Below are 24,910 nucleotides of genomic sequence, written 5' to 3' on the forward strand. Positions count from 1 at the left end.
TGGCTTGGGATTAAGATCTGTTATCTTTCACAAAGCTGAAGTGTGCTGTTCTGTTCCTCCTATTTTTTATTTTTTAACCCCCAAGCAATTTTTCCTAACTGACTCCTCTCATAAGCTCTTACAGTCTTTCTCAGTGCTGGAGGACACCCTGGTGCCGTCTTTTGTGCTGGCTTAGCGTGATTACTTAGGCAACTTGCGTGCTTGAATGGTTCGTCTCTTGGAAGCGTGAAGGGAGCACTCATCAGAAGTGAGAGTAAGTGCTCTGTGGAGTATTGTTCCAGCAGATTTTGGGACAGGTGTGTCCTCCAGCGTTCGGGAAATACAGCAAATGACAAGAGCTGTACCCTGGCTTCACGCTGCACCCAGGCAGAATTCAGTGATGTGACCGGCCTTTTCCCAGCGCGGGGCAGAAGGGCTGATGCTGCGGAAGAATGAACTAAGGATAAACCTGGGGAGCTCCTCTCCTGTATAGCACAAGACATGTGAGCCTCTTACTGGGTTGCAAAGTGGGTGACAAATAACGTGTGTGGACGTTCTGTTTCGTGCACGGCTGTTTATTGCTGCTGGTGTCCGCAGCAGTGATGCTGGGTGCACAGCTTCCCGTTCCTAAACTGATTGCTCAGTGGTTTTATTGTCTTGTCCAGTTGGTGGAAGGGAGAGGGACATTTGATCGTCCTTGTTTGGACGGCAGGGCCTGAAAGAGGAAAAAATGGGTATTCTCTATGGCTTTACCCGAGTAGCCAGCGAGCCCTTCAGGAACTGAACTGCCTAATTTAATGCTGTGTGGAGGAGGCAGGGGAGTACGAGCCAGCAGAAGAAAGGAGATCTCCTTCTCTCTACCTGCCACAGAGATTATCCAGCAGAGAATAGCTCTTGTGCCTTCCAAGAGCAGTGATGCAAGAAGGAAAAAAAGTAAATTAAAAAAAAAAATCGTGGTAAAAGCCCTTTGGTTCATTGGAGAGTGGTTGATAACATCAACCTTTCTGCTGTCAGCTTAGTATCTTGTTAGTAGTCTACAGTGATTTTTCATAAGGGCTCCTGTGTCTTTAAGTGATTGGGGTAGGTGCCGGTGAGAAGACCCTATTGTTTTAATGTAAAATGCCAACGGGGTTATTCCTGCGCGGTCTGTCTGATTGCCCTTCTCGTCAGCGTGAAGGGATCGATAAAGCCTTTTCTGCAAGGGGGATGTGAAGTCAAGTAGAACCTCACAAATAATGACATTTGATTGTGGTCCTCTGAGCATATGAGCTAGCCATTGATCGCTTCTGCTTGAGAGCCGACGGAGGCTTGCCGATCTGCCCATCTTCTGGGGTCTCTTCCAGACGGTTAACACATTAGGAGCAATTTTTGTTCGACGGGGTTGAAACTTGGCAGTCACACTCGGAGGTTTCTGGTCATTCAGAGCTCCGGCCTGCGAGGCTTTCGCTGGGAATTGCCAGGGGAGTGAGAGCGGCCACTTACCAGCGCCGTGGCAAGCTGGTAAGCGTGGCAAGGGAGAAACAACGTTCCTGGCTTTAATTAACTGTTCTCTCCCTCTAATATGAGCACAGTTCTGCTGCCCTGGGTCTCGTGTGGTGGGACGAGGAGACCTGACCAGGAGACGGACCCCAGCTTTGCTGCGCCGCTATCGAAATCCGCAGCCGCTCGTCGAGTCGGAGCGATCTGGGATAGCGCCAGGGTGACGAATTGCCAGAGGGCTGACGTTGACACAAGTGGTGATTCCATCGCCTGGCTGAGAGCCCAAACTGGCAACCGGCTGTATTTGTCTCATGTCTATATTGACATAGCATCTGTGGTCCATTTGCTCTGGAAATTAAAGCATAAGCTGTGCAACCGATTGCCGCTAGATCTTACGAACGGAAAAACAATCCAGGTTACACAATTGCTGGGAAGAAGAGCAGAAAGACGTGCTCGCTGAAAGGTTTACCTGATGTGCAAGAAGGTTTTTTTTTATTTTTTATTTTAAAAAAAAAAAAAAGATCGCTGGAATTTCTCCTACAGCAAACAGGTCTGCGCGGTGGTGCAAAGCACTGCCTGTGCGAGAGCTCTGGTGCAGAAGCCGAGATACTTCTGGTTGCCATCTGATGCTCTTTTATTGGTTCCCGTAGAAGCAGAGCTGATGTGCTTTAGATAGGATCTTCTGGTTTGGCTTTCATGCTTTTATAGCTGAGGAGGAAAGCTCCAAGAAAAGCTTAAACACAGGGTGACCTTTCTACTTTGTTTGATCAGTGTTACTGTAAACATGCAAATTACCTTGGATTGTGTGCAGAGTGAAATATTAGGCATGTGCTTTAACTGGCTATTGATCCCCTGCATATTGTTATTAACAGCCTGCCAAAGAAAGAGCTTTAAGCAAATAATAACGGGCAAAGTGGTGGCTGTGCGGGGTTTTGTTATCCTGGTGGGCAGGCAGGCATGTCCACCTACCTCTGCGCTCTTCTCCGCGTAACGTAACTTTACTTTTGAGGGAAGTTGCCGTCCTGTTGGCAGTGGCAGAGAAGCTGAGCCAGCCCCCAACGTAAATCTGGACAGTTCCTCTGCTGCCCGTGGAACAAGGTGGCTTTTCTCCATCTGAGAATTTGGCACATCTGTATTTACTGGTAAAGCCTGCAGTGTCCTTAGAGGCTGTAGGGCATTTGTCAGATCAGGCTTTTACAAGGGGAAAAAAAAAGTTTAATGAAGAGCAAGAAATGATTGAAAACGTTGATGTGATTTAAAATGGTCATCTAGTGACCATCACCAACAGGAAGAGACTCCCCTCCCTCACCAGGTCTGTTGTCCTCCAGCCTTACGGGGGAGCAGAGCTGGTTTCCCTTCTGCCCGGCTGGAGGGCAGCTCCAGCTCTCCCAGCAAAACCCAGCAAAGGGCTTTGGCACATCCCTCCCCCAGCAGCACCCGTGACCAAATTTGCACGCTTTCCAAGCAACTGGAGGCATTGTCCAGATGCTCCAGAGTGTGCATTGTCTCATCGTTAAATGCTGCTCACATCTCGGGCAGCTTTAGTGTACGCTGGTTTGGCTCCAGAAAATAAAAGCAATCCAGACCCGAGGATCCCAGCCTTGCAGCTTGCTGGTGTAGCTGACTTCTCTTTCCACCCTGAGAACTGAAAATGCTTTGAGATAAGAATCAGAATAAAGTAGAGCTTGTGGATGATAAGTTAAACGTTCTTTTCTGTCAAATGGGCAGAAGACCAAGCTCCACCAGCTGAGTCCAAGTGCATTGCTTACTGGGATGCTGGGCAGTGCCTTGATAGCAGGGGTGTGAGGATTATAATTTTACTTCTTGTACTTTGTTCATTTGCCAATGACCGGGTAGAAAGCATTTTGAGCTGTCTCTGTCGGTTGGATATTAGCAGTCACACACTACATAAAAATAATAACGGCGTGTTATATTTGTGGAGATAAAGTTGGAAAGCCTCGGAAATTTAAAGTGTGGTTTCAGCAGCGCTTTGGGAGAGTTATTTCTGTGTCATAAAACAGTAGGTTTGGTTCTGGCTTTCCCCAGCAGACTGCCTTTGAGCAGGGCATTGGCTGTTCAGATTAGGAGGACAGCTTTTGGCTGGAGGCACCAGGCGAGGTGTCGCAGCACCTTTCCGAGGAGTCCCTGGGACGTGGCCTGTGCTGTGCTCTGGAGCCGCAGCCACGGGGAGCAGAAGACGAAATGCAAACAGAGCGATGTGTAAACAAATACCCAGGAGACTGAAATCTTTCAAACTAACGCATTTGCAGCTGAAGAGTATTGTACCAATTAGCAGGCTCTTAATTAAATTGCTTGTTTGATTTGCATCCAAATTATAATTTGGATGTTATGTAGGCTTTGATACCTTTTCATTAACTGTTCCTTTTGGAAAAAAAAATAATCTATTTTTCACTCGGTTTCAGAGGCCTGTGGCATCAGAAGGTGGGAAGGTCAATCATTTTTGTATCCATTTAAAGTCCATTATTGGTCGGTCACTACAACCTATCAAGCAACTCTCTTATTTTTCCAGTCAGTGAGTCAGGAATCCATAGCTCTGTGCAGATAAATGGGATTTTATGGGCTTCTAACCTTCTTGCTTTATTGAAAAGCAGAATATTAACTGCTCCACTGACCAGCTGTCCATTAAAAACACGGGATATTTTTAGAAAATTGTTTGCCAATCAAATCCTACCCACATCTGTAGAGAGCCTTTCAGTTTGTTTTATAAGCAAGTCCTGCAGCTGCTTTCCCACCTCCAGTGAAATATTCCCACTTACCTTCTCTCCACGTCTCTGTCCGTGTCTCGGGGCATTTTGAGGCTTTGTAAGGGCGCAGCGTGGCAGCTGGAATTGTAAAACCGAGCTTTAACAAGTCCGTTCGGTGCTAGCCCTTGCTGGTCTGTGGGGCCCCCTGCTTTATTTTCTGTTCAGTGAAATGAGCGCTTTACATTTTTTGCTGTTCCCAGGGCTAAATGAGCTCTGTTAGCCCCCCAGACCAGGCTCTGGGTTATTAGGGAGCTTGGCATCTGGCTAATAACCGGCTGGAGCTGGGGAGACGCAGCCTGGCGAGCCGTGTGAGGGCAGATCTGCATCTGCTCTGGATTTGGGAGCAGACAGCTCGCTCTATCCCTCGGCAGCCACCGAGCACTTGAACCTGTTGCTGCTGGCAAACAGCGAATCCCAGCCCTTGTGTCCTTCATGCTGCTGCTGCTGGGGAAGTCCCAGCCTCTCACCCTGTAGACTTGAATGTTAGCAACAGGAATCTCTCCGGGCATAACGCAGTTCTTTCAGCACAGCTCTCGATCCCAGGTGAGTGCCTCAATGCCAGCTTTGAGGTGCTGTAAATCAGGTCAGCAAATGCACCCGTTTCTTTAAAATTAACCGGATTTGCTTTGCTCTTCAGTGAAGCAGATCCTTCAGGCTTGATGGCATGACAAGTTTTCAGGGAGTCTGGCGGGTGCCTATTGCCTCTCAGGGTGATGCACCTTGGTTTGGCCAGGTCTTTCCCCTGGGAAACGGATGCTTTTTGATGAGAATTGCCATATGATCTGAATCTGTTTATTTCTAAGCCATGGAAACCAGAGGGAAGATGCTTTCCCCATGAAAAATTCTTATGATTAAATGGTTTCATGTTTTTCATCTTTTGTTTTGCCACTTCATTTTAATGAATATTTTATAGAGATTACTTTTTTATAAGGCAAAAATGTAAGGCCTGCTTCAGCTTTTATGTCAGTACAGTGCCGATGTTGTCACCTTGTTTTACCTCATCAGATCAGAATCCATTTTGGAGACTATAGTGGATTCTCTGGGCTTAACCTAATTCTGGGATTTGTGGGTATGTTGGAGCAAGACGCTGAAGAAAGCAGCACCAGCTAACATGTTGCTCCCTCACCTGCTTCACCCTTGATGACCTATTTTCTTCTCTTCACTGCAGGGCATTGATTTCTGCCCTGGGCAGAACGTCTCTGGAGTGACAACGCATACGCAGGAGGAGCATACCACACTGCCGCTGCTCTTCCATCTGGGGAGGGACCCTGGAGAAAAGTACCCATTAAGGTGAGCCAGTTCACAAAGATGTGCAAACCCTCGGCACTGTCAGTGTATGCTTTATATGATTCATTTGCCTCAATAGCTGGTTTTTTTTATTATTTTTTTTTTTTACAATCTGCTTGAAAACTGTCCCAAAAAGCTATCGCTAGTGAGAACAGTAAATAAAAAGGACCAAATGTTTTCAGTTGGTCGAGCTAGATGGATGTGTGCATGTCCATGGCTCCGCTTGTGATTCTTGTTCTGTGTCCTAGCACCCCTGATGGAGAAGGCAAAACATTTGCTTTTGGATAGAACAGGAACTAAGTAAAGGGCAGGTGTGGAACGAAGCAGTGGTGATGACTGTGTGCACTGGAGCTAGTCTACTGCAATTCCCAGTGCGTTTTGGGGCTAGGGAAGAAACATCTAGTGATCTTCCCATGGTGTTTTTCCTACGCGCGGCATTGGAATCTGTGAAGGCAAATTGGGTAATCTTCCAATTTCCTAGCCCCTGCTAAAGGAGCTTCTCCAGACAGTCTTTGCAAAAGGACTTTCTGCCCAATCCTTCTCCCTCTCCGGACTCTCCTGGCTATCTAAATCCATTTGCCTATAAGCCTACTATTGTAATATTTATCTCCAGCACACACCATGCCCTGAGAGATTTCTGTAAGGATTTATGTAGCCTTCAGCCAGCGCAGTCCACACATCAATCTGGCATCTCCAAAATGGCTGCCAAGGTGTCCCCACCTCCCTCCCGCCTTCCGCTGACTTCAGTTTTACCCTCTGGCAGAACAAGATGCAAACAGAGGCCTGCAGCCTCATCCCTCACTAGTGGCCCTGACTCAGGGAATGTGGAAGTAAATAAAGGGAAAACCAGTGCTGCTGTGACTGCCTGCGCAGAAATGGTTTTGTGCAGCAGCTTTACCAGAGAGATGTTTTCGGAGCTGACAGGGCTGCAATTACTCAACTGTTTTAAATAATTGAGTGGATAGACTCGCTCCATTACTTCCAAAAGAACTGAGCCTGTGCTGTCCACTAAGTGTTTTCACTAGAGAGAGAAGGGGAGGAAAAATATTTTCACTTCTCTCTCACTTAACAGACGAGCACCCTAGAGGTACATTATACAGCGTATAAAGCTCTTCAGAAGCCCAGCACGTTAGCTCTTGCTTTCTATTGCATTTCAGCACTAATGAATAAAGCAACTCTGCCGCTCCTGTATTTTAAATTCAGCTCAGTGAAATGATGCTACTGGGTTGAGATTCCAGATGAGATTATGCTCTATTCAGTTTAACAGCTATTTTATTTTAGGAAGATGGATGGATAGAAGAGATCTCTTTTTCCAAAAATCAAACGAATGGTAGTGTTAACTAAACTGTAGTTTGTCTAGTATTTGTGTACTCTCAAATTCTTCCAAAGCTGAGGGAGAGGAGATTTTGCTTAAAGGGTGTTTGCAGGACACATGCTTCGCTCCTGTTAAATGTTCCTTACAACCACCGTGGGCTGAGCATTGAAATAAATTCCAGTGTTGCGTCTGCAGTCACTTCTTATATGGCTTCATTGATTTTTTTTTTATTATTATTATTTTTTTTGGACACTCAAAGCTGTTTCTTTGATTGAATTTTTTACCAAGACAAATACCCGATTGTGGAAAGCTGTGATGTTGTTTAATATACAGACCGTAATAGAAAGCTTCTTCTAGTAAATGAATCTTCCTCTCTGCAGCACGTTATGTTGCTATTGTCTCCTCTCTGGTCACAATGGAAAACTCATGGGAAGTGGGTCTCCCTATATCCAACGTGGTAATTAAATTATCCTCATTTGTGGAGCTGTTTCTGTTGTGTATTTTTATTTAGCTTAATTATCCCCCTTGGCAGCCAGCCTGGTGGGAGTCCCGACACTGATGTTTCTCAGAAGGGAATCCAGCATTCCCCTCCGAGCATGTATCTGTCTGTCCGTACACGCTGGGTGTATTCGGATCGCTTGCGCTCCAGCCGGAGGTTTTTGTGTGTTCGCGGTCCATGTTGGCCCCGCTCCTCCGTTCGTCCTCAGGCAGCCGTGGAGGAACAGGGTGTATCGTACAGCTCTTCCACCAGCGTGGCTCCTCTGGAGAGTCACTGTGTTGCCAAAGCATTTAGAAAACATTGTGTTGCATCCCTGATTTCTTGGTACCTTTCCCCCTTTTATTTAATTTACTTTTACTGCTCTGCCTTGTTAGATCCACACTGGGTTTCGTTAGTTTTTTTGCTGCTGTTCTGAAGACTGGGAAGAGGCAGCACGGTACACTGATTTCCTCTGTTTCTCTGCTTTCGCTCATTTATTTATTTATTTGTTCCTTATTTTAGTGCTACCTTTTCTTCTCCCTAAGATGATTTTAGTCATCTGTTATGTCTCTTGATTTGAGTTAGTTTGGCACAGGGTCTCATTCAAAATCACCTGTAAAGAGGTTTCATTGCTTCACTTGAAGGACAGGCATCTCACACACCTCCAAAGTGATTTAGTGCTTATATATTTGGTCTCCTTTTAGGATCTTAGGAGGTCTCAGAGCCAGGGCATCCTGGAAATCAATCAGATCAGTCAGCTGTGGCAACGCTCTTGGCTTACACTCAGGCAGTCTCATCTGAAATGGCTTTGGGTCATGACACTGCGCACACAAGGTACTGTGTGGTTTTTTCAAGGCTTTGATTTCAGTTCATCTCAGAACGTGGGGATTAGTTTTTTCAGTCTTTCTTGGAGAGCTAAAGGGATCACTGAAGATTCAAGCCCTTCAAGATCTAGAGACAACACGTATAGTTTTCAGCTCTCTGGGTCTTGTGAAGCAGGACAAGTCCTTCCTCTTCCTGACACAGCTTGCTGGATTTCCTGGAGTTTGCCTGGAAACATTATCAGCAAAAGCTTCTCTTCCCCAGGAGCACTCTTCATGTGGTGGAAAAAATGGCCAGGCAATTACAGGCAGCCCCTGTCATCATGTTGAGGACACGTCTGGCAGTCCGGAGCCATATGGCACCCTGCACTTCTGTTCCTTTACGTGTACGATCGTGCATGCATCCCTCCGCATGTCTGACTCGAGGAACAGAGCCTCCCAGCAGGGCAGCGACTCTTCCTTCCTGCTGCTGCCCCTCTGTTTTGGGCTGGATCACCTCCAGCATCTCGTCGGCTGCTGCCAAGGGGCATAATTGTGTTGGTCCCTGTTGCCTTGAAAGATAATTGCTGACATTTCTCTGTCTGGGTTGGGACCTCACCCCGGCAGTCCAACAGCTTCACCAGCTTTGCGTTTGGTTGGTTGGAACTCACAGCGATGCCAAAAGCACATTATGAGTTCTCACGCTGCCTGAGCTTGCCCAAGGCACATTCACATCATCACATCAGTGGGCTGCGTGGAGCAGGACCCCTGTCCTGTAGCTGACCTTCAGGACTCGTGTGTTCAGCGTTAGCATCCGATACATTCACTACCAAGCTTTTATCCCTCTCTCTTCTGGAAGGAGGAGGTTTTTTCTGGCAACTGTGGGGCTCTGGAGTTGAGAGGAGCTTGGCAAGCTCTACGTTTATATGGCTGCAGGAGGAGGTAGGGCACGAACATGTCTACAGGTACTGATAAGGCAAAATTGACATCTGGAGAGGTACTTATAATAGGAACACCTGCAATATGAAGGTATATGTAGGCAGTCTGTTTCAAAGAAGGGTGGTTACTGGTAAATAATCTTTCTTTTGGTTGCCAAACATGGTAATGTAACTCCTATATAAGTTACCTTGTTATCTAGTCCTTGTGTAGAGAGGAGTGAACTTTGTGTATCTTGTCATCCAAGAGATTGACTAGATCTGTGTAGGCTGTGTGATAGAAGTTTTTTTTTTTGCTCGTTTGTTTGTTTCGTAAGCTCTCAACTTTTAAATATAAATGAGTTTGTGCGTTAAGCACTACACAAAGCAGAAGCGTTTCTGTAAGTCTAAGCAGTATTTTGCTTCTTCCCTAGATGCAATGTTTGTTTGGTTTTCTCTTCATATGAAAACACTCCAACTGTGGAGTGCCTTTGTTACCAGATTTATCAGAATGCAGGGCTAAAAGCTCTGGGTCTTTTTCTTTACTCAAGTCTGTTATATTCGTGGTATTGTGGGGCCCCTAAATAACACGTAGGGAATTTGTTTCTTCATCCAACCTGTATTCAGTCAAATTATCTGTTGGTATCTTCACAACCAATTGTCAGCTTTACTGCCCAAGTCAAAGATTATTGGTTTTATATGCTTTTATTAAAATTCTTCGTGCCAGTCAGGAAGAGCACAAGTAATAATACCTAGCAAAATCTGGCTCAGCTTAAAATACAGTTACCAAAACACACCACACGAACGGAAGTACAAAGTGCGGTTTGGGTCAGACTCCAAAGCTGCCAAAGGAGTTCATACCAGAAACCTCTGAAATGGTCAGTTTGCACCAGAGGTCCAAAACGAAGCCTTGATAACAATTAAGTGCAGCTCACACCTTGCCAGTACTCCAGGTTAATAGCGACTTCTGCTTTGAACTATTGGCTCTGCTCAGAACTGAGTTTAATAAATTGTGAATGTCAAAATACCTGTATTTTACTTAGGGCAATAGATTTTACTATTATGGGGAAAAAAAATGGAAGTGATAAGGCTTGGTTGATGAACATAATGATTTTAGAACACATTAATTAACAAAAGAGCTCACAAGTGCCTATTTTGAGCAGATGGAAAATCCTGAAAATCATCAGAGAGGTAATTGCACTGGTTATGGAACCAGAAAAGACGGGGAGAAGCTCCTGAAGGGAAGCTAAAGGGGAAAGGATCTGATAGGAAAGCTGCCAGTCTCACCATACCCATCAGGGCAGAAACCTCTCTGTTGAGAAAAGAGAGAAGGTGCAAAACAGGGAAAAAAAAAAAAAAAGGGTATAACAAAGCCAGAATTTTGCCCAGGGGAGATGCTGACTCCTCATCTTGTCGAAAAAAAGGAGGAAATGGCAACAGCTGCATTGCAGGAGCGAATTCGCTGCTGCCACAGGAGAGGTGGCTTTGAGGAGAACTACAACTCTGGAAACCGTGGCGAACGGTGGATAAAAAGCCTCAGCGATGCCAGTAAGAGCCTGCTGTCCAGCACTGGATGCGTGAGGGTGGTCAGAGGTACAGGCGCGACAGCCGGTATCACGGCCACCTCTGCAAGGAAGAGGGCTGAAGAAAAACGTGAGTGCAGAGGACAGTCCCTGGCCTGGGGGCTAAGAACAGCAGCAAACTCCTGCTGATCGATGGCTGCTCTCTGCCGGGCTCAGCCCAGGGTTAGGACTGCGCTGCGGCACGCTGCCTGATCAACCTGTAACTTGGGCTTAACTGCACAGACCCCCAGCCTGCGGGTATTTTGATGAGTCCCTGTCTAGACTAGAGGGATGCTGTGTACAGAGGAACAGTGGAAGTAAAAAGCCACGTGAACCAGTTTCAAAAATGCAACATGCTGTTTGAAAAGGACAATGTCCCATGTCCAAATAGGTCCCGTGGATGCTGCTGGACCAGAGAAGTGGCTTCCAGCATGGACTACCCCGCGCTTTTCTATTTGATTCCTTTCCTGTTTTTCTGTGGCCCGTTGAGTCTCTCCAGTAACTGCAAGTTGCCACGTTTTGGAGTCCTAAACCCGTTGTCTGTGTCATCTATTGTGCAGACTTCACATTCCAAATAAATTTGATAATAGAAAAGAGGAACAGAGGAAGACTGAGTAATGGGACAAGATCAAAACTTGGATGCCGTATTGCAGAGCAGCCTCACAGCACTGATAACAGATAAAATCAAATTACCTGAACCTGGGTGTGAGTATTTCACAATTAAAAACCAAAGTTTTTTAATTAAAATAATTCCTCTGAAGAAGGAATTAAAGTACACAAATCGTTAGCCAAGTTTTGTGCTCTGCCCTGACTTCATGTGCGTCTGGTGAAACATGCTGTAAATCCGAAAGCTGCCGTTGAGAGCCCGCTGTCAAATTTCAGTGAAGTGCTTTGCAAAATAACCACTTTGGTACGTTCCTCTGAATAATAACATGGTTCTGTCACTGCCAGGGCCGAGATACGGTGTTGTGCCCATATATGAATCATCAGGAAGAGATAGAAATTAATACATCAAGATCTAGATTTAAAAAATGCTGAAAGCGCTCGTTGATTTCCTGCGGTTTGAGTGTATTTATTAGGCGGAGAATCGCCCTCTCCTCCTCCTCACGGCTCGGGATGTCGGCAGACCTGAAGGCAGAGGACTGAAACGCTGCTCCAACACCGGAGGCGGGCTGTCAGACAAACCCTTCTCCTCCCAAACCCGAATTTCACCGGAGGGCACGGTGGGGTTAATAGCCGAGCAGGTTACACTCGGAGCTGTTTGGCGAGGGAGGAGATGGGAGCAGATTGCCAAGGCACAATTACACTAAATGAACTAAGCACGGGCCACACCTGTGCCTGGGAGCCCGTGCTCGCCATCCAGCCCTGATTGGCTCTCCAGAGACTTCCCGGAGGTAAAGTGTCAATTAGTGTAATGACCCTGGACTTTGTCCACCCCGCGTGCTCGTTCTGAGCGTGGAATAATTCTGTGTACGCTGGGGGATCTCTTTTAGCAAACTCCTCACAACACCACCTGCTCACCCTCGCTGCTGCGCTCTCATTCTTCCAGTGATATTCCCAGCTCTCCTTCTGCAGGATTGTCGGGCTCGAATACAAAATGCGGCGTGCCCTGGAGGCAGCGAGGTCTGGATCCTCGTTCAGGCGATAATGCCTGAACACCTGTATAGATAATACTATCTTTTCTTGTAGTAGAGAATGCAGCAAGCCCTGCCCTTGCAGCCCAGTCCTTCATTTGCACTCAAGGAAAGGATGGGACTCTGGTGTAAGAAGAGGAGAGGTTCTTGTCTCCATTAACAACTCAGACCGACTACCACGAAGCAATTATCCCCATCTTACATGCAGATTAAAGGCGTTCTTCCCTTCCAGATTTTTGTCATGAAATGCATTTCTTTCATAGGGCTGGAGACAGTTTTAACCCGCTGCATGCAGTCAGCAAATACTTGACGAAACGTTGCATGGATGTTGGGTCTTGTTAGGCGTTGTGGAGCTGAACAGCTCGGTCTGAGCAAGATCCGAGCTCCTCAGAGTAAGGAATGGGGACACTCCAAGTGCTGTGATCCTTCAACAGCAAAAACAGCCACCAGCATCGTTTTGTCTCAGTGCTTACTCCGGTGTCACTGCGAATGCAAGCCCCGGGTGAGTGCCATCCTGCAGGCCTTGGAGACCAGACGTGCCTCTAGGTGAGGGGCACAGCTCCTGTGATTAACTGAGGCATCTGAAGCCGATCTTGGGTGATCTTCCAGCGTTGAATGACACCTTACGGCACTCTGTCGCTGTTGTGTACTCGGACACCGGGAAGACAGCTGCAATCGGATATGTTTTAAGCTAGTGTCAACAGGTTTAGTCAGCTTAAGAGCATGTTAAGCCCTACTGAGACAAGGTTTATAGGTTAGCAGTGTGACTCGGAGCATAATCTATACATGTTCTTTAGCTTGAGCCAGCTTTGTGCTTATGTGAGAAGTGCAAGTCTTTTATACGTGCCAAGCCATTTCTATCATGCTTTGGAGAAGTCATTCAGCCTATGCTAAATGCTCAAATAAGAGTATAGGAGCTGCAGGGGAGAGCAGTTCAAAACCACCAGGAGCTGAGGTTAGGCCAAGATTTCCTGTCGCTGCTGGGCTAGCTGAAACAGCCAGGAGCATCCCCAACGTAGGAATTAAAGCAAGAGGATGATTTAAATGACGTGAGCCTACTTTGTTATGCTGCAGCATTCACGTGTCTTAGTTTGCTAATGAGCAACAGTGCTGTGGATAAATGCGGTATTCAAGATTACAGCAAAAAGATTTTTTTTTTTTTTTGCTGCAACAGGACTGGCATATTTGGAGCAAAAACCAGCAGTCGTGACAACATATTGTTTATCTTTCATCCAGCCCACAGCTGTGTTTTCCAGTGGTCTGTCCAGATTATAGCCAATTTGGAATCATATGTATGAAAAGCCCTTTCGAAGGATGAAATTGGGCTCTTTAGCACTTAAATATTTGCAGAGATGCTGTGGAGCTTAATTAGTTAGCAGCAACACTATCTTACGGGTCCACTTCCAAAAGAAGATCTTAAATGCTGGAGAGATGACACAAGTATGTGACAAAAATAAACACGTTAGGTAGTTACAAGAGCAGCGGCAGAAGGCGGCATTAAATGATTAGATATCTGCGATAGCTGTTAGACTCTAACAATTGATCGAAGTATGTATTAATTCACATTAATCCTTAATACGAGGCTCTTAACGGAGTGTGATTAGCTAGGGTTTGGGAGAGCTTCCCAATCCCGAAACAATAGGTGCATTAGAAAATCTTAAAACGCTGCAGCACGCGTGTCTCCCTAAGCCACGTTTTATCGCCGTTTACATCACTCGAGCGTGTAGGCTCTGAAATAAAGTCTGTGACACCCCCGTTTCCTCCGGTCTCAGCAGAGCAGGCTGCAGCTCCGCTGTCCGACACGCTGCGTGCACCCCTGGTGCTCGCTCTGGTTTTAGGTACACTCCCTCCGCGTGCTTGCCTTTGTTGCCTTTTCTCTCTGCATGCAGGCTCTCCCTTGTTGGCCGTCCTCTGTGTCAACACGGGTTAGCTTTAAGCACTCTCCGCCTCTTTTAAGGATCTGTTTTGATTTTTTTCAAGCGTGCTGCTGCGCTGGCAGTCCTGCGCGCGTTTGAAACGCGACCAGAGGGCTTCCAGATAAAATCTTGCCGAGCTGAAAGGCCACTGTGCCACCAGGATGCAACGCTCCAAACTCACTGAGCCAAGCGACTGCTGCCTTGAGTGTCCTCATCAAGGGCGTGAGTCACAGATGGTCTTTGGCAGCTCCCAAACTTCTGCGGCCCTCCTTTTTCAGCAGCCTTTGGCGTAAGCAGCTGCTTGCTGTGGGAGCTAAGATGAGATGCACGGGAAGAGGAGCCCGCAAATTCGGGAGCTTCGCAGCAGCAATCTTTTAGGGTGGTCCACGCGGATCGCACAGCTGATCCTGGTGATTGCCTCTCCACCAGGATACGGCCAGCTGGGTGTGAGAGCAACAGATTAGTTTGCTAGAGCTTGTCATTTCCAATTCCCTTCCGGTTCTCTATCAGCAAAGCTCAGGCCCACCCCCACAATCAGCTTCTCCCTGGATGGCTGCCGAGATGTGATATTTATAGGGTTTACTGGAAACTGTTGGCACATTACTGGGCTTCGAAATGTGATTGTTTTTTAAAGAAGGAAATTAGCTGGAGTATGGGGCTGGTGGCCAGCTTGGACTGTAAGCAAAGGGAGCCTGAGGTCAGGACCAGGCTGCATTGTTCCTCTTTTATCTTCAGAAGCAATTTGCCGCTCTCTGTTTTTGAAGTGGCTCTTAACGTGATGGACAAAATGAGATCATTGGGTAGCTGTCCTCCATTTTAGGAGTACTTGAAATATTAGCGAAGTACACCCTGAACTGCTTGAACAAGTACCTACTGGGGTAATAGTTTGGATAAAAATCTGGTAATTTATAACGTTGTATGAGGGCTTGGAGCATGACAGATGGGTCCCAGCTTGGAATAATAAAGCCGTAATGGAAGAATGTAGAGGGGGCAGAATCCCAGGGTGGGTATTGCGAAACGGAGGAGGTATTCTTGTCTTGGACAAGTAACTTCTATTCTTCTCCATCTTCCTGTTTGCATAATATTAATTCTTTTTACTTGGTGATTGTGAAGTTTTACTAGCTAATGGTTGGTTGCGTTCGAAACCCTTAGCTTAAGAACACTCTTGAAAAACAAAGTATTGGCATTGACTTCCCTTCGATAAATGCCTCTGCGCGATGCACGAGCTACAGAAAAGCCCTTGAAAGAGCGAAGGATGAAAACGTCCAGAACTGGGTGACCTCACATGTGGCACACTGGGAGGTGGCCTTGGCTAGCTTGTTTAGGCACTAACGTGTCTGGCAAGGTGTTTGTCCTGCATTCTGGTTTCCCCAGACAATCATTTAAAGGAGGACAACCCCAACACCCTTCCTTGTACACGCTGCCTTTGCCAATGGCACCCCCCTGGGAATCAACACAAGCTCGCAGCGTGTCTGCCCAACTGGGAAGCAAGGCACCTGGGGCCAGCAGTTTTCCAAGCTGAAGCCCCACGCTGATGATCCGCGGGGAGCCACGTGCTTCTGTGCTGGGGAGAGCACACAAGCTGCCTGCCATCCGTGCTCCCCCAGGCTGGGCAGCTCAGACCCGCAGCGTCCAGGCCCAGCCAGGAGGGATTCTGTCAGCCCAGATGCTTCATTCCCCTACGGACCCGTGGGCGGTTAGTGTCGGCTGCGTGTTTACAGGCTCTTCTCCTTTGCTATGGCCCAGAAAAAGTCTGACGTAGCTTAGTGATGTGGACACTTTAACAATGCTCTGTCTCCAAACAGTTGCATTCTGGAAGCCCCGCTAATAGCTTCCATAATTTTTTCACATTCTAGTTTTGCCAGTGAAGAATACCAAGGAGTTATGGAGCGAATATCTGCCGTGGTGCAGCAGCACAAAGAGACCATGGTGCCAGGAGAGCCACAGCTTAACGTGTGCGACAAGGCCGTCATGGTGAGTAGTTAAAACATTTAAAAACTCTTTCTTAAATTGTATTTTGCAAAGGCTTAAAAATGTCACCTGCTGTGGCTGGAAAGAAGAAGGAGGCTGTCCTTCCACAGAGAGGAGGGCTGTTTGTAACCCCTGGAATGCAGCAGCACAGGATGGCTTGTACAAAGCGAGCTGGGTAATGTCTGCAAAGTCTATCAGCAGGCTGTGATAAGCTGTGACTTCCTTCCTTCGAGATATCGCGGTATCGACAACTGTAGATACTTCTCCTTTCTAGTCCCCCTCTGCAAATCTCACAAGTCCTCTACATTTCGAGTGGTGGGACTGAGACGGTGCCTCTTGTCTTTTTTTGTGCTGTATCAGTGAGTATCTTTGGTCCTGCTCAGTCCCCTCCAAGTCCACCTGTGCCTGTCTTTTCCAAAGCCCTTCTGGCTTGAAGCAGGCCAAGTGTTTCCAGTTCTGCATTCCGATTTGAATTGCACGTTGGAAAGTTACAGCTTGCCTTTCCTATCAAACACCACTTGCTTTGTTGTGAACCTGGAGAAAAAAAACGGATGGTCCATAGGAGATAAAGCTGTCAGATGACGAGAGTTTGTGTAGTTTAAGGGGATGTGCCTGTAAAGACTGACACGAAATAGTAACAGGCAAAGTCTTCCTGGCACTGGAATAATCTCCTCAAACAAACAGTGAGTACCTGCTGCTTAGGGCATGTCTCCGGCCAGACAGAAAAGTGCAAAACGTGGGGCTGTCTCTTTAGTAAGAAGGCAAGGATCTTTTTTAGCTTTAAACATCTTCTAGTTTTGGATGCTAAGCAGCAGAAAAGATTTGAAGTACCATTGTTTCCGTGTTGTTTTGTTATTCAGCATCTCCCTTTACAAACACTGTTCTGTGCATCTCTGGGACTGTCTGGGTTCAGGGACTCTCTCAGTGCCTGCTAGAGCCCTTCACTGGAAAGGCATTTCTTTTGTGCTGAGTCCAGCTCCAAAACTGGTTTGTAAAGTGCAGGCATACACTAAACGTCTCCTGGACTTCATCCCAAACCCCAGCTCTCCCTCTGGGGCTGCTGACAGTCAGTTTTCTCCCTGAACGCACCTTGTTCTTTTCTCAGCTGGGCAGAAGTTTTGCCTTTCCTCTCACCAGACCACAAGCTGCCTCTTCTGCTTTGGCTGTGGCAATGTCCTGGGCTGAGCCAAGGCCAGTTGTGCCTGCCGTCTATAAGCAAGAGAGGTTAGTGGCTGCATCAATGGCCAAGCTCAAACCAGGTCATTCAGGCTGTCTGAGGGAGAAAGCCCTCCCCAGTGGGCTGGGTGATATTCTAATCTTGGTAGAAATGTTCAAATCTCAGCAGGAAGCTTTTTTACATTACCAATTTTCTGTTCGACGTACACTTCTAATTGGCCAATTACGCAGTCACAAAACTCAAATAAACAGGCACCAAATTATTGTCTGCCTTTTGAGACCAGAACTAAAGATAACCAAATCTTCTCGGAGTACCAAGTACTGGTGGGGTTAGTTGGGCCCTAAACCTGTCTTTGGGGGGTGCTGGGAGATAAACATCGCTTCTTAATGCCATGCCCCAAACTGTCTTCGAAATTCTGCTGGCCCATCTGTAGCATAGCCCACCCGCAGTGGAGATGGAGCTGCGCGGGGCTCTCAGCTCTTACAGCCCTGATCCACAAAAGGTGACTTGGACTGCGAAACTGAAGCAGATGCAGTCTGTTTTTTCCAAAAAAACCCGAACATTTTCTTTGTTTCTTTGAATCTCTGTTGCTTCTACAGAGTGGTCAAGCATCTGAAATTCCCAGTGGTGCTTACGCATTTTAAAATTGAGAAACAGAGTTAGAAATCAGCATTAATTGCTCCTGAATCATCTGAAGCCCTTCGCGCAGCGCGGTGCCTTCCGCCAGATCTCCGCTGTGTGTGCTGCTCTGCCTCGGAGATAGCTGGTGTCTCACTGCCATCTGTTGTCAGCTAGACGGAATGGAAACCTGCTCCGGCATTTTTTCTGGGGTTAAGCTTTCCTTCTCCTCCATAGGAATTTAATTCCAAGCAAACGTAAATGAGTTGAAAAAATAAATAAAATAAAAGGCGGTGGGTCAGAGCTGAACTGACCTTTAATAGGTGACAAAACTCTCCCGTGGATGGGTAGACCTGAAGAGAAAGGGGGTCAGAGAAAGACCATAAAAGATTTCTGAAGGCAGAATGGGAACCGTAACCTGCTGCTCAAATTAGCGCAGTCCCAAATTTTAAATGACAAAAAAAAAAAATTGAAATGGAAAAAGCTCTTTTGTACAAATTCCTTCCTCTGTTATTCCCTTTGGAAGCTGAGGTTTGCGGTGGGTTTCCTTTCTGATGCTGCTTCTGTGTTGTACGTATGCTGGAGAAAGGTAGTCCAAGAAACATGAAAACAAGGGAGGCAAATAGTTTTGGTCTGCGTGCATTGGAGCAGTTGCCTTGTACAAGTGCCCCCTGCTCCATCTGTTCCTGAATTCATCCATCAAAATGCCCATTAACATACAGGCATTTTTCTCTCTCACACACCCTTGGCCTTCAAACACGGGTGCTCTTTACTTGTTTCCCGAAGAAAGTGCACGGATATCTTAATGCTAAGAATGAGGACTCTTTTCTGGATCATAGGAAAACAGCTTCACCAAAACCTCATGATCTGTTTGCTCGTACAAGAAAGAGAGGAAATCACCAGAGTCCTGGCAGACTGCATTTGTACAGGAGAGACCACTGTACCCCAACAAAGGGAATCATCTGCTGTGTAACCATTTGTAGTCCTTCCTAAAGCCTTTTTGAACAGGATTTGGAGTTGGAAATGTGATGAGCCCGGCAGCATCAGTTGTGAGACGGGTTTTATTTTTCAAGGAGGACATAAGAGCGTCTTTGTGAGAATTGAAAGGGGTCACGCAGGATACAGGGCTTAGCAGATACCTGATATGAATGTTTGACTTCGTTTTTCTGTACATTTTGTTTGTTTTTAACAGAATTGGTCTCCCCCAGGCTGTGAGAAACTAGGGAAGTGCCTGCAACCACCCGAGTCTGATCCTAAGAAGTGCTTTTGGCCTCATTGATCTTTCATGCAGCCCTCAGGAGCTACTCAGAAAAGCCATAACCAGCCGGACACGGAGTTTACAATGCATGTCTTCTCATGTTGGCACTCCTGTTTACACAGGAAGGGTGTGATGTATATGTGATATCATCATTTGCTCTTCCAAAAGGGCCAGTGTTTATATTGCTAGTGCTCAGGGTTTAGCCTGTACTCCTCTGTTGTTTTAATTCTTTCCGTAAATGGTAAATTTTCAGCGAAGACTACTTCAACTCTAAAAGCTCTCTGGACAAGCACAACTTTGCTGTGAGCCCAGAAGCACCACGGATGCACCTTTCCTCAGGCTCCTTCCACCCAACCTCTCAAATCAGTGCTCGTGCGGATGCCCCGACAGTGGCCATGGGGTGCAGGAAATTTACAGTGGCCAGAAAACCCTGCCCAAACTCCCCTTGTTTTGTTTGCCTATCGCTTGTTGTTTTAACATTTGATTTCCATTGTGCACTCTTTGGACACCAACCTGTTTTTCGCCGTTCTTCCTAAACTTGCAAGTACTGGGTGCAGCTTTACTGCTGAGCATCGCTGCGTGCACACGAGTGCTTCCTCCTGTTCTCGACCAAGGGGTTGGCTCCAGGGAGAAGGAACACCCTGCGTTCGTGCCATCTGTAGCTGCAAACGTTCACTAGGTCAAGTTCTAAAGAAATTTGAAGATAGTGTTCATGTAAGTATTGCCTTGTTGATGGTATGCAGCATGTTCTTGGGGAGCTGGGGGTCAGTTGTTCAGTTAAGGGGTTTCTTCATTTCCAAAAATCTAGGTCCAAATATGGTTTAAGTCACGCTTCTGGCCTCATGATCTGGGCCCAGCCAACTGCAGGCTCAGAAATGCCCGTTTACATCAGCTGTTAACTCTTGACCCTGTTTGCTGTGTATGCTCTCTGAGGAATTCTCCTTGTGCAAACTTTCCACAGCCTGGGTGCAGCACTTCTCTAAACAGAGTTCACGGTAAATGCAAATTCTTCACATAACTTCACATTGCAAATTTCTCGTCTGATTTTGAGCGTTTTTCACACTCCTCACTACTGCTAATAAATGTCTCTCGGACAGAACCTAGCCAGGTTATTGCAGGTCTGCAAGAATGGCCAGAAGCAATCATGAACGTGCCGCTTGCACCCCTCCTGCGTTTGAGACAGGACACATGCCCTTTCTGCGTGGCATTTTGCTGCCTTGGGACTATAAACAGTCCCGCTTCCTTCCCAAGCAAAGCCTGGGGCTGGCGTGAGACGTGCTGAGAGTTTCTGTGTTAACTGCTGTGTTCTGCCTGCTACGGGCTTCTCCACTTTATGTTCTTACCTGCCCTGTAATCCCGAATGCTCTTTCTCCCCGTTCCCATGATTTATGCTACCTGTAATCTCCTCGGCAGTAATTCCTCATGTACATCTGATGAAGCTGGATAATCCTGTAAGATTGTAATGAGTACAGCCCTTGAGTCAGCTCTTAGCACTCCATCTATCAGAATCACAGCCAACACCACCGGCTGCCAGCCCCTTGGAACCTCACTGCCTGCTCATCTGCAGACGACATTTGTTTGCAGTCCAAACATCTTAGCTGCTCTGCGTTGTTCCTAGTTGTCCCCTCTGGCATCTCAAGGCATTTTTCAGTTCACTCATAACATTTCTCCCTGTTTTGGCGTCGCGTGGTTAGCTCAAGTCCTGAGATTCAGCTCACCCTGGTCCTGGTGATGCTATATGAGAAGGACCGGTAGGAGGGCTGGCAGCAGCTGTGTGTGTCTGTCAGCACAGGAGACCACACAAAACCACCAGCTTTCCATTTTCTGGGTCTGGTCCTCCTCTGCGTTAGCGTTTGTGTCACAAAGCAGTGTTCAGAGCCCTACAGTCCGCTATTATCAGCAGATAAAGATACCACCAGATGAGGGAGTCCGTCACTGCAACTCCCTGAGAACTGCTGTCAGCTCTCAGATAGCTCTGACCGTGTCTGCTGCAAACTGCACCAGCGCTTTGTCTTTCCTTGTGCAGCTTATTAAGAGATCACAGCACAGGATCACAGCTCATCTGAGCGCTAGCCCGGGCACGTTTCTTGTTCTTAGCATTTGCAGCATGCACATTGTGAGCGTACCGAGTGCCTGTTACCCCGTGTCCCCTGCCTGCCACTTCATTCTTTTCTTTTTCCCAGCTTGCAGTTTTGCAGATAGGGCTTTCTCCCCCGTCTGCAGGACTTGCTTGGACAAGCCGTCCTGTTCTTAGCATGCTCCGTGTTTGTCTGGTTACCCAGCACCCAAAGTCATCGTCCCCTGCTGAAGCAGTAGGCACTCGGCGCATAGGTACTGGATGTAAACTTTGCTCTTCGAAGGCTGGCTGCTACAACAGAGCTGACTCGGTGGTTGTTTACTCATCTGCTTCGTGTTCATATATTATAAAAGATCAAAGCTTCATATGAAGAAGCGACTGCTTTGAATTTAAATAAGCATAGTAGTTTTACAGCTGGATGGCTAGGCAGAATTTTAAGTCGATTCCTTTCCCAAAGATGTACAGGTTTTAAAGTTGTGAGATGAGGAACCGATGAAGATAAATAAACTAATTTATCAGCAGTGCACGATATGGTTTGTCTGCACACACCTGTAAAACAACTGACTAACACCCTGGTTCGGGATAGTCTCACGGATGTGCCTTGCAGGTCATGGGACTGACTTGGGTTAAAAATAACTTGTTTTGTTTTCCCTGTATTATTTTTAACGTGGATCAATTTCACAGCCCACACAGCTGCCCGAGCACAATTGGGAGGCTGGTGTGGGGACCAGGGCAACGAGTGGCCTGCGGCTGCCTACAGCAGCCCAGCCGCAGGGATAAACGCCTGGCAGCCTGCAGCTCTGCTGGGGGGCAGCTCAAAGCCCCCCGAGGCACACCTCGGCTCACAAGGCAGCCAGCACGTGTTCCCACATCTGCCCTTAACAATTACCCGGAGCCTCTGATCCCCAGTTGGTCTGTGCCCCGTTTTGGGGGCATCCCGTGCTGGGGAAGGTGTTGGCTTCCCAGGGGCTGCCTGGGGTTGTGCACACAATAGCTGTGGGTCTGGCAGGATTTACTGACCGACGGCGGTGGCTTCCTTTCCCAAGCTGCACGATGTAGGGGCTGAAGGGAAGATGATGTCAGTCTAAGACTGCTTCTTTGTGGCACTCCTTCCTTTGTATTTAAATACGTCTCCGAAATGCTGAAAGCTTAATATCTGCTCGGGCTGAGAGTCCGAGGAATTCCTCTCCTGCCTTTAATTTCCAATTAGCTGAGCGAGTCTCCCTCCTCTGCCCCTGAGGCTATGTTATCATCCAGCCCTCCATGCAGAGAAGCTTCTGAAATTGATGTAACTAATAATCGTGGAAAAAGTCCCACTGCATTTACAGTCTATGGCTGCAAAAATGGAGCCCTGATTTAAAAACCTGCAGCGACAAATGGATTATTTCGGTGGCAAATTAGTCTCTGCGGACCAACAATTTGGGGATCTGAACACTGGAATTGGAAAGCAGAAGATCAATTCCAAACACTTAGAGCCAAGGTTAATGCCCTTCAAACAGTATTGAGTGCAGCGATGAAAGATAACGTGCCTTTGCATTTTAAATGCGGAGCCGGGGAGCGCGGCATTAGAAGTGAAAATGGGAAAGTTCAGAGCAGAACGAGAGCGAGAGAGACCCCGTGTGTGCTAATAAAACGTTTCGCAGTGTCTGGGGACTGAGTTTTCGGGCAAGTATTGAGGATGACAGCGGGCTTTTACTGAAGGAACTGGAACTAATGCATCGAGAAGGAGGCTGTGGAGCCGGGGACGTTGGCTGCCACGCAGAAGCTGGCTTGGCGCTAGCAGCTCTCAGTACCTGCCGAATCGAGCCTTGCCCAACCGTGGTGGACGGCTTCCAGAAGCCTCCTGGGTTTGTGCAAAGTGAGGCAGCTGAGACGAAGCTCTCCTGGAGGCTTGAGAACGCTCCTCCTTCCGCTGAGGACATCTTTGCAGTCGTAATGCGAAATAATTCCAGCAGCTGAAGGAAGACCGTTTTAAGGTGAGAAGGGTTTCAGTCGGGGATCTGGGGGGAAGCCAGTGTTGGGAGGCAGCTCACTGCAGAGTTGCAAGCAGCCTCTCCAGCACAGCTAGATGAGAAATCTCCCCCCAGGGATCTTGCTGTGGTCCTCAGCACTGGGAAGCTCTACAGACTGCACTTGAAGAGTTATTCTGAGTGCTTCTTCGGTATCCAAATAACAGTTTTGCAGCTGGAGTGGCTTGTTTCCCGTTTTTCTTAACAGTTTTAATACTTGGAAAAACTCTTGCTTTTGTTTTCTGATGCTATTTGATGCTTTTCATTTGTTATCAGAAAGCGACACAGTGGTGCCTCTTGAATTAAACTGTTAGTATTAAAGAGCAACTGCAAGGGAAGAACTGAAATCCCATTTTAGGTTCCTTCTTTTCGTTGGAAAAAGTCTATTTTAGACACCGAGAGAAGACCCTGTTTGCTGGTTTTCTTCATATCCCCTGCCACCGTTTACAGTTTTGTTGTTGCTCGAAGTCTAGTTGGGATTATATAAATCCTAAATAAAGGGGGAGCCCTAGCCAAAAGCCTGTGGTCTCTTAGAAGAGCAAAAAACCTCTGCCACCCAGCTTCTTGAGAGAGCCAATCTGGCAGCCGACGTGTGATTCTCTCTGCCTTTTTCCCTCCTGGAGTCACTTAACACCCTTCTGGGCGATACGTAGGCTGGCGGGGCGATTCCCATCTGAAAGGGATAGGGGCAGAAAAACCCGCCGGCCTCTTTGCCAGCAGCGAGGAACGCGCGCCAAATCCATTCGCTCTGGGTCGGGCTCAAAATCCCCTCCTGGCCCTCCAGGCCGGCCGGGGAAGGGAGACGAGGTCTGTGCCTTCTCCCAGGGCCTGATCCTGCCTCCTGCAGCAGGCAGGGGGTGCTGGGCGAGGATGCTGTGGAAGGGCAGAGCTGGCTCGTGGCGCCTTCGCCTCTGCTCGGGGACGAAGCTAGCTCGCTGCTCAGAGCTGGAGCGTCGGTCCGAGGAGCTGGCTGGGGAGCCGCATTCTTGGGCTGTTGAAATAAGAGATTTCAAATTTGATTTAAAAAAAAAAAAAAAAAAAAAGTGGTTTAAAGTGCATGAGTTTCTAAAGCTGAAATTGAAATCAAGCGTTCCAGCGGATTTGAGAGGAAAGTTGAGTTCCCGTTTCCCCTTGTGAGGCGTGTTGAGATTTTGGGCACTTTGTTCCACTTCACGCTGAAGTTTTTAAAAATCCCCTAACGGAACAGAAACTTCCGTGCTCAGCACAGCTCTGCTGACTGCCTGGGGAAGAGTTAGCTCTCCAGCCTTCATACACCCCACTTCTGTGTTCATAACCTCAGTAACATCTCTCCCACCAGGATCTCAAAGCACTTTTTAACTCGCTGATTTTCTGCGTCAGAAGGAGAGGCGCGGACAGCGTTCCCCTGCCGTGGAGCCGTGGGGGGGGGTCCAGATGCGAGGCTGTGGTTCTCTGCCAGGCACCGAGCAGCCCTGAACCTCCCCGAGCCGCAAGCGGATGCTGACACCTCCCGGGTGATATTCCAGAACTGAAGTCCTTTGACATCACATTTGGAAATTGGTTCTAGGAAAGTTCTTTTCGGATGGAAACTGCAGTAGGAGTCAGCGCTGTTGTTTGAAAGGTTGAACAATTACAGGGAAACTAATTTAGCTCGGATGTTAAAACCAGTCTGTGCTGGTAGGTGCCGTCCTT

At 47.4% G+C, this 24,910-nt stretch overlaps 1 protein-coding gene across 2 annotated transcripts in view; it reads left to right on the forward strand.

Moving 5' to 3' along the window:
• Positions 1-24,910, forward strand: part of GALNS (galactosamine (N-acetyl)-6-sulfatase) — a 54,057-nt gene that overhangs the window by 25,137 nt on the left and 4,010 nt on the right. Inside the window, exons 12-14 of one of the 2 annotated variants that reach the window (XR_005823830.1) lie at positions 5,392-5,513; positions 15,986-16,103; positions 19,088-23,206. Coding sequence is in view for 1 of the 2 variants with exons in the window: in XM_040571636.1 (XP_040427570.1) it covers positions 5,392-5,513; positions 15,986-16,103; positions 19,088-19,174 (327 nt within the window). In the remaining variant the exon portion in view is untranslated. Of the gene's footprint in view, positions 1-5,391; positions 5,514-15,985; positions 16,104-19,087; positions 23,207-24,910 lie in introns of those variants that run through there. The other variant, XM_040571636.1, reaches the window with a different exon arrangement.

This window comes from Cygnus olor, chromosome 12 (genome assembly GCF_009769625.2).
Source record: "Cygnus olor isolate bCygOlo1 chromosome 12, bCygOlo1.pri.v2, whole genome shotgun sequence".
NCBI lineage: Eukaryota > Metazoa > Chordata > Aves > Anseriformes > Anatidae > Cygnus > Cygnus olor.